Raw genomic sequence first — 10458 nt, 5'->3', positions numbered from 1 at the left:
TCCTCTTTAAACACCAGTGAAGCTTCCTCACTGGTTCCTCAGAGACACGTGAAACTCCTCTACACTGCTCCTTTTACACTGCTTGAGGTCAACTCCTCACAATGGAGTTTTGCTCTCCCACAGATTTCAGCATACACTTCCTCAGCCTCGAAGTTTCTCCATTAACTTCTTCCCTGGTCTCGAAGTTCTTCCATCAACTCCACCCCAAACAAATCTGCAATTCCAGTGCCATGCCTATAAAAATGTTTCCCTACTAAAATGTAATTAAATGTATTCACAGAAAATAAAACTTCTCCATCCGAAATCTCTTTAAAACTATTGCGTCGCAGAGAAGGTCTTTCCCCACCCTGGGCGAGTCCATCTTTTACGTGTCGAGACATGCTGCTGGCCACCGCTGCCAGCCGGGGGGGCTTCCCCCCCTCTCAGTCATCCACTGACCATCGTCGAGGGAGGACGTATCACTCCCTCCCTCCAAGATGTTCTCCTATCTCTACTCTCTTATTTCAGCTTACTGCCTTATTAAAATATCTATCCTACATGCATAAACATCTGCCATGATCGCTGGGCACACGATCAAACACTGGTAACCAATGCAACAATTTTTATATTAGCTTACCACGGAATTTGTATCTGGAGGGCGCTTGATCAGCTGCGGCTCCAAGATGTCGTCCCACTATGACATCCAACCAGGTCTCTTTTAGACTGCCTCACAGCTCTTCTGCTCCTGACTTGAGTACATTAAATCTTCTCACAGGCCTTCACACATAAACGCCTGCCTGATTCCCTCCACTTGAAGGAGTACACAATTATGGGGTCCTCCTCTACCAGGAGCTCCGCGGAGCGCGACCTTCCCTCACGACTTCTGTTGCTCAAGTAAAGGTCAAGATGTCCCACGAGCCTCACATAATGTCCGCAAAGTATTGACATCTCACTCCATGTCAATTATTTACATGTTCATCCTCTGCTCATGCTACCTTACCTTGAGATTACCCTGAGGTGCTTCCGGGGCTTAGCGCCTCCTGCTTGCTGGAGGCGCTCGACCAGGCCTCCTGCTTGCTGGACTGATCAACCAGGCCTCACATAATGCTTTTAAACTATTCACTGACATTTGTCAAGAATTAAATATATATCCGTGTATCTATACTTCCTCTGACCTCTCAATCAGGACCAGTTTGCCGAATAACTCTCATTGGGATAGACTCGTTCTTCAGGCTACGTGGAGACATAACAGCTAAAGCACTCCAAATTTGACGTTTGTTTGTACATGGCCACCATCTGAGTCACATGAGCCATCATGGCCACCATCTGAGCTCCATGAGCCATCATGGCCACCATCTGAGCCACATGAGCCATCATGGTCACCATCTGAGCTCCATGAGCCATCATGGCCACCATCTGAGCCGCATGAGCCAACATGGCCACCATCTGAGCCACATGAGCCATCATGGTCACCATCTGAGCCACATGAGCCATCATGGTCACCATTTGAGCCATCATGGCCACCATCTGAGCTCCATGAGCCATCATGGCCACCATCTGAGCTCCATGAGCCATCATGGCCACCATCTGAGCTCCATGAGCCATCATGGCCACCATCTGAGCCACATGAGCCATCATGGCCACCATCTGAGCCACATGAGCCATCATGGTCACCATCTGAGCCATCATGGCCACCATCTGAGCCACATGAGCCATCATGGCCACCATCTGAGCAACATGAGCCATCATGGTCACCATCTGAGCCATCATGGCCACCATCTGAGCCCCATGAGCCATCATGGCCACCATCTGAGCTCCATGAGCCATCATGGCCACCATCTGAGCCATCATGGCCACCATCTGAGTAACATGAGCCATCATGGCCACCATCTGAGCCATCATGGCCACCATCTGAGCAACATGAGCCATCATGGCCACCATCTGAGCCATCATGGCCACCATCTGAGCCATCATGGCCACCATCTGAGCCATCATGGCCACCATCTGAGCCATCATGGCCACCATCTGAGCCACATGAGCCATCATGGCCACCATCTGAGCCACACGTCACAACACATAAGACACCCATATAATTAACACTGACTCCACCTCCCCTGATGAGTAGTGGTAATGGCTGGGTGCTCTCACCTGATGATTCCTTTTCCTTCCCCCTCATGATGAAACAAACCAAATAATCTCTAAAATACTTCAAGATACTCGCCTAAATAATCTCTAAAATACTTCAAGATACTCGTCTAAATAATCCCTAAAATGCTCCAAGATAATCGCCTAAATAATCCTCACTAAATTTTACCAAAAACGTTTCAATAATGAACATTGAAACGTGAAGGTTTGCGAAGTTTATCAGATATCACAAATTGACAAAAATTTATTTTAGAACATCCTTTTATTTCAGAACATTTAGAACATTAGAACATCCCATTTTGACATTTTGACATATGAATTCCCTACGACTAAAAAAAAAATGATGAACTGAAAATAATAGCGGCTCGCAAAACTGACGTGATGTCCCGTTTTCTATTCGTGGATTCTCGGTTTGGTTAGGTTCGTGTAATATAACGTTTCTCCCCCTACAAGACAGAGGGGATGATGCAGAGAAAACCTTATTCTGGGACATACAGTAATACTTGCTTGGTGCTCTCTCCTGATCATTCCCTCACCTCACCTCAGGGAAGATCAGATGTGGATAATAAAAGATTATTATAACTCCACCGCTGCCCTCAGGAGTGTAACCTACGTCGAATATGTCACGACTGTCGGCGGCATAACAGCCCACTTCCTGCTTTCAAGAGTCACTCACGGATCCTAATAAGTGTGTTAGAAGGCCCAGAGTAACTTTAAGTTCAGGTTCAATAGATATAGGATCTATATTTGTTGTGATATTTGTGAAAATGTAAATTTCAGGAGATTTCAAGTTTGGCGATCAGTAGGCCCAGGGGACCCGGATATTGGAGTGTGACCTATTGGCCAAGTTTTGTTTTGATCTGACAATCGACACGTGACCAGAGGTCAGGTGAACCCCAATGAAGAAATGCGTGACAGCACATTGGCCTAGGAAGCATCACTGTGACCTGAAAGGTGGACAAGAGCGGACATACTGTTAAGCGTTCCATATTTAACGAAGATTTGACGCAGTGGAATGAAGCAGACATAAAGACTGGTGCTCGTGCAGAGTTGATTCCGGTTAGGCAGTAACTTCAGGTGAAGAGATTTTGTATTTCCAAAAGTCAGTGACGTGTCAGGGGCGGATTTTTGTCTGATGAAGCCAGACACATCTCGAGAAATGCAAGTGGTTGTGAGACCACTTTTTCTCTGTGCCCAGTCCGTGAAGAACTCTAATGGAGAGATGTGAAGATGTGTTACTCTCTCCAACACGCCTGAGGCCACTCATCTAACAGAGAGTTTCATTAAAGTGAGGATCGGTTTGAGAAGATAAGTAGCAAAGGGCCAAGACAGTGAAGTTCTGATACTCCAGTGACACTGTAACTGTATTCCTCAGTGAAGTAAGATACATTGAAGTGACATGAATCTGGGTCTCGATTCAACCCGTCCTCTTAAAAATAACGTCGCTTTTCGCTCGTATGCGCACTATGGCAAAAAGTGGACGTAATTTGAAATGAAATCGACACACAAAAGTGACGTACTGTACCGTTTTCTGTTTGAGTCGTCTGGCTAACTCGGAAAGGTTAGGAGAGGAAACTTTCAATTAACATTTTTCATAAAAATTTGAAACTTTATGAGAATTTCCTGCCCACCTAACCTACCAGAGGATCCTTATCCTACTGTTGTTGAAAAAAAATCCCAAATTTATTTTCATATTTTTTTTCTTTTCAAATTACGTCCACTTTTGGCCATACGGGCAAACGGCCAAAGGCGACGGTATTTTTAAGAGGACGGGTTGCTCGATTCACCGAGATTAACCTGCAGTGATGGCGGGAGTTTAAATTAACTTGCATACACATTCAATCACAGCGGTTGTCTCAAGTCAGTGGGACCACGAACTATTGTGCTGCCATTGTGGTGCCCGGGGCTGTCAGGCACAGCTGAGTGGACAGCACTTCGGATTCGTAGTCCTGAGGTTCCGGGTTCGATCCCCGGTGGAGGTGGAGACGAGCAAAAAGTTTCTTTCACCCTGATGCCCCAAGCAGTAAATAGGTACCTGGAAGTTAGACAGCTGCTACGGGCTGCTTCCTGCGTGTAACAAAAAGGAGGCCTGGTCGAGGACCGGGCCGCGGTGACGGTAAGCCCCGAAATCATCTCAAGATAACCTCAAGATAACCCAGTTGCCGAAGGAGTTACGGCATTTCTGGACCAGTGCGTCTCTCTGACGAGGGTCAGAGAGACGATGTACAGTGACAAAAGAAGGTCTTAGAATTCTATGATCATCTTGGGGGTGCCAGAATGTTCTTGCGGTTCATGTAGGGGTGCCAGATGAAACCTTTGAGAGAGAAAGTGACGCCGCGAGGAGGTGGGCGCCGGGCACCAACATCCGGCACCAACATCACTTCACCAACCTCACATGTTGGTGTGTAATGAGAGTCGAACGGTCGTCATAGCCATGTCCATCTAAAAGTGACACATGTATTGGTTGTTTATTGAGGTTAACGGACCATTAAGGTGAGAGTTTGCTTGCTCTCAAGAATATTACTATTGAAGGTGAAGGAAGTAGCCAATATATATGTGTACGTGTATTAAAAACCAGATTTGCGGATGTAGGCTACATCTGTTCTCAAGGTGTAATATACAATGTACTGAACAAGATTCTAGGAGCGTTTATAAATCTGGAGGAGCGCCTTACTTGGCCTTCATTAATAGACGTTGTTGTGATTATGGTCCCCCAGGGACTTGCCAGGAACTCACCAGGGACTCACTAGGGACTCCCAAGGGACTCCCAAGGGACTCCCAAGGGACTCCCAAGGGACTAACTAGGGACTCACCAAGGGATTTTGAAGTTTCAGAAAAATGCACAGTTATCCTATCTTCTGGGAACTATGGGCAGTGGTTCGCTGAACCATTGTTCCCAGTCTGAACACCACAAGGTCTGAGCTTATCTTCCTTAAGAATAATTATAAGGTTAATAGGGTCTACTTTACTGAACCATTTAGTGACTATTACTGTCTCTGCGGAACCAATAATTACTCCTTTGATTAAAACTATCTCTTTGATATTTGAGAAGTTATATACAACTCTACTGTTATTAAAATGAATCCTATGATTAAAACCCCAACAATAGATAACAATGGCATTATTAATATCAATCTTTGTTACTGATTTCTCTCTGTTCATCAGTTATTTTTAATACCCCACGACCAATCTCTCCTGCATGTGATAAATTGCAATCATTACAATTAATCACATAAACACCATTACCTACATTGAACAAATCCTCAGGAGCCGAGATGAGGGTTCGAATCTATCCACTATCCTGTGAATTTGTCCGTATATATATCAGGTTAATGTGATTTCTCTGTGTATGGCCTAAATTGTTCCTATTATTATTATTATTATTATTACCATTAACGTTTTCATTAACGTTAGTCAACGTTACCATTGCTGCCTCTGCCTCCATTATCTACGCTAATACCACGACTGCTGTTATTGTTATCATTAACATCAACGTTATTAGCAAAACCAACACTCATTATTGTTAGTATTACTAGTAATAGTGACCTTTGTTGTGGGAAAGTTTTCTCCTGATCGTATTTTGGAAATGAATTACAAATTTGTAGTTAGTGTCGCTAATGTCCTTAGATATCTTCACTGAAAATAGTATATACGATATCTGTACACATATAAGTTTAGATTTGCAACAATTAAAATTCACCATGAATTTTATTTCCTTCAGTATCTAGGATAGCAAGTAGTCATTATTACTGTTGCTAAACGCATACGAGTATTATGTTCACGGCACTAAAAGTAGTCTTCATTCAGTACCTATGGTGGATAAATATGATTACAACCATACATCAATGGAACGAGTGACGCTATAATTCGCTATGTGGTTTAGCGTTGATTACACTACTGCGGTGTGTGAAGACTCTGAAACAAGTGTGATTTGCCTGCAATATGTATGAGCTATGTGACTGTTTTCCATCTTTTTAATTAAAAAGTAATTATTGTGTTGCGCGCATTGCCGGTAACTCATATCCGATAATTAGGCAATATATAGTCGGCTTTCATGCTTAACTGATATGAAACACAAGATGGTGAGCCCATTGATTAAAAACTAATTAAAGAGTATCAAATGCAAGGTTTCCAGTGATTTTTTAATATATAATCCTCATTATATCCTTTTTAATAAATAGTTTGTTGTAACTGTTTAATGTTTTTAATGAGCCTTTGACGAACACAAAAACAGGCAATTCGGAATTCACAATAAATTAGCTTATCTGTGTTTAATACATATTGAAATTGTTTAGAGGACACGACCACAGGAGCGACAATGTGTACAGCTGTGTTTAATGAATAAATTAGTTTATAATAATAAGCTTTAATGAATATATCAGCAAGTCTTGTATAGATTGAAAGAACAAGCTGCAGTAATTTAAAAGTATATTTGATTTTTTTATCGGAAATTGACTGTTTTTTTTATGATGTTAAAATAAATTCATAAATATGTTAACAGTTTAATTTATATTTATTTTAGGTATGAAATAAAAATAAATCAATGAACTAATTATTTGTAGATGATTGTTTTTATTTCTCTCTCTCTCTCTCTCTCTCTCTCTCTCTCTCTCTCTCTCTCTCTCTCTCTCTCTCTCTCTCTTTCTCTCTCTCTCTCTCTCTCTCTCTCTCTCTCTCTCTCTCTCTCTCTCTCTCTCTCTCTCTCTCTCTCTCTCTCATATATATATATATATATATATATATATATATATATATATATATATATATATATATATATATATATATATATATATATATATATATATATATATATATATATATAGTGTTTATATTTGAAAATTAATTTATTCATCGACAGGTGTACACAATTTCTCAGTGTATCCAATTTCCCGTTGTTTACCACAACCTGTTACCCAAAAATATCAGTATTTATATCTACACACACTACACACACATATCACAATAACGTGATGTATCAAATACACAAATCCATACGGCCCGTGGTGAGGGTTCGAACCTACGCACGGAATGTTCCCAGTTACGCCTAGTCAACTGTACCAACTAAATTTGGAACTTTTGGATTTGTTCATTAGTACTTATTTCTACCGTGATTGGAACGTACAAAATTTAATTATAGCATCACAAAAAAATAAAACACGTTTTGTATTATGAATTTCTGTAGAAGGGGCTAGGAAGATGGCAAGAACCTATCCTAAACTTATAGTAAGAATATGTGCTAAATTTGGCCTAGGAAGGCGTATTTTGGACCTTGGATTTTCTAGAACAGGTATTTTGCAAACTTTTGGCATGTGCTTTATTCCAGTAGTTCATAGAGAGAACGTTGTTTTCCCTCAGCAATCCCTTATTGTTCATTCGAGCAGTACTTGCTATTAATGTTTGTAGTTGAAGGTTGAAGGAGAATGAAGTACGTCTCGAGTGAAATCATCAATGAAATGTATAAAATACAGATTAATTATCGATAGGGAAAGTCCATATATTTTACACTTTCATATCGTTTGGTCCGAATGTTCTTGGTTTTGATGATAGGTTAAAAATACAGTCCATCATGAAAACAAGCTGCCTCAGGTTTCACAACGTATTTCTCAAATACAGAATACAAACTATTATACAAATTACGAAATTCTGTGGGATAATCCCAGCAGGCAGTTATTTGTTTTTATTCTTTGTGAATATTTAATTTAATTTTTAGTTACATCAGTATTGAATTATTATGATTGTGCGTGGACTGAATATTAGATTCAGCCTGCTAGAATTTACCTGCGCATAGTTGAAGGGATGTCTACAACTTATACCACAATGGGTGGATATAATAATAAGCTATAAACACTTACCTTAAATTTATATAAATTGTACCCCATATAGTGGTAATTAGACTACAGTATGATTAGTACTACTCAATCTTATGGTAAACATAGGTTAGTACAAAGTTAAATGGTTTCTCATCTGTTACTGTAGGTCCGATCTGATTAGGCAGTGTGATAGCTGTTAGGGTGTGGCTACATGGGATCCAGGTGGCATGTAATGGTGGCATGGCGCCTGTGGAGCAGCTAGGGTATTAAACCGTCACAGTTCATGTTGGCCAGCTCACCTTCTCAGTAACTTTCCCCCTTGAACCACGCCTGTGAATAAATTACTGAGAACTAAACTGCATTCACAAGTGTGTGTTATATAGCAAGGAATTAATGGTATGAATAAAACCCAGGCTTACCTGGGTTTTGGGTTGCTGGTATATTATAACCGGTAGGAGTACAAACAATTTATAATGACCACTACAATCATATACATTACTTGGTTTACCGGATACAATACTTCTTATGGTTGATGTAGAGGTGGCTGTGGCTGGATCACTATTGGGTGTTCTCATTTCAGACCTCTGCAGTGCTCCGTATGGGAACTTCAAGGAAACATACTGCCTCCCCTTCCCTCTTCTTTGATTCGAAACCATGATGCCGCCTCTTTCCTTGAGGGGACGTTCCAGTAATGCTTGTTTCTAATATTCTGAGTTTATTTAACAATAGCATGGGAGCCTGTGGTGTATGGTATAATTATCTAAGAAACACTCATAGTGAATACTATTTTATTAAGTTCAAACACTAGACTGAGGTTTTAAAGAAATGAGATGTGTAAAAATTACGTGTTGTTGTGATGACGTCATGAAAAACTCCCATTTTCATTAAATTCTGTAATTTCTAACTATATTATGTTAACATGTGTGTCGGATTTCCGACAAATACAACGTATTTCTCAAATACGCACCAAATACTTGTGTGATGCAAAAACAATACGAATACTTGTAATGTAAACACACCATATAACACTGAAGCCAAAACACCTAAACTAAATTATGCCTAAATCAAAACTATGAATTATTAAATCAAAACTATGAATTATTATTTATTTCCCTCACAATATTTTTGATGTTGTATTATATATTACGAAATATTTATCAAGTCAGTCTGATACCACATGTATGTATTATATACAGACTTATCTACATGTTTTTTAGTCTATCTGCTTACTTACGCAAGGATTGGTGGCAGGTATACATATATATATATATATATATATATATATATATATATATATATATATATATATATATATATATATATATATATATATATATATATTTATTTCACCTTCGTTATGTACATAGATTATATAATTTCAGGTGCATTGCATTGTGCTTTTGAAAAATATGTACCGTGTCGTTCTTGCTGGATATTATAAGAGATTAACGAATACATTTGTTTGGAAGCGAGGTTGAAAATATTTTAGTTTTTCACTGAAAAGTATTCATGAAAAGCGTTTTATTCTGTAATTACAGAATGATGGTGCTAGAGAATTGCTCAGTATTATTTGCCTTTGTGTTTAATTATCAAAGGTAGATTTTCGTGATTAAATATTATACTACGTTGGACCAGATGCTACAATCGGTTTTGTTTAGTTATGTATGTTATTTATTTAGGTATTTGTCTGTGATGTAATATATTGTTTACTCAACTAGTTTTATTCACCTTGTAGTGCTTCGGCTCCTTGGACCCACCTCTCATCCATCAATCAATCGGTGTACAGGTTCCTGTGCCTATTGGGTTCAATCATATCTACATTAGAGTCTGTGCATGGAGTATATCTTCGCCACATTGCAACCTAATGCATTCCATTTGTTATCTACCCCTGACATGAAAAAATTTCTTTCCAATGTCTCTGTGGCTTTTTTGGGGTACTACGTTTTCACCTGTGACACCTACGTGTAACATATGTGCTAAATAGTTTGTTTTTATCTACCCTGTCTATTCCTATGGACGGTAGAGCGACGTGCTCGCTCCATGCAGGTCGGTATTTAATTCCCAACCGTCTAAGTGATTGGGCACCATTCCTTTCCCCCCGTCCTATCCCAAATCGATATCCTGACCCCTTCTCAGTCATATATAGTCGTAATGGCTTAGTGCTTTCTATTGATAATTCCCATCCCCCTGTCTATTCCTCTGTGAAGCAAATCTCTCTTAAACTCTTCTGTCTCCCACTGATGTGAGATATATTTCCCCTTGCCTTTCCTCGTAATTCATACCTCTTAGCTCGGGGACTATTCTGGTGACATTCATCTGAACTTTATAACTTTAGCTTTTCTGTGAATACATATGGACTCCAAACTGGAGCCGCATACTCCAGGATTGGTCTGACGTATGTGGTATACATTGTTCTGAATGATTCCTTACACATGATTCTAAAATCAATTCTTACGCTGGCCAACCCAGCATAGGCCGCTGATGATATCATTTTGACATGGAATTCAAGTGACAGGTTCGGCGT

At 39.9% G+C, this 10458-nt stretch overlaps 1 protein-coding gene across 1 annotated transcript; it reads right to left on the bottom strand.

The window, feature by feature from the left end:
- Positions 1-1231: 1231 nt before the first annotated feature.
- On the bottom strand, positions 1232-2155 carry LOC138363427 (uncharacterized). The gene has a single exon (XM_069322562.1). The coding sequence runs from the start codon at positions 2153-2155 to the stop codon at positions 1232-1234; it is 924 nt and encodes a 307-aa protein (XP_069178663.1).
- Between the last annotated feature and the right edge of the window lie 8303 nt (positions 2156-10458).

The sequence above is a fragment of the Procambarus clarkii genome, chromosome 1, assembly GCF_040958095.1.
Source record: "Procambarus clarkii isolate CNS0578487 chromosome 1, FALCON_Pclarkii_2.0, whole genome shotgun sequence".
NCBI lineage: Eukaryota > Metazoa > Arthropoda > Malacostraca > Decapoda > Cambaridae > Procambarus > Procambarus clarkii.
The sequence above is the reverse complement of the archived record's forward strand: the minus strand, read 5'-3'. Positions and strand labels throughout refer to the sequence as shown.

What these genes read in the sequence shown, in the direction of transcription:
- LOC138363427 (XM_069322562.1), bottom strand. Translation starts at nt 2,155, where the DNA reads ATGAGGGGGAAGGAAAAGGAATCATCAGGTGAGAGCACCCAGCCATTA.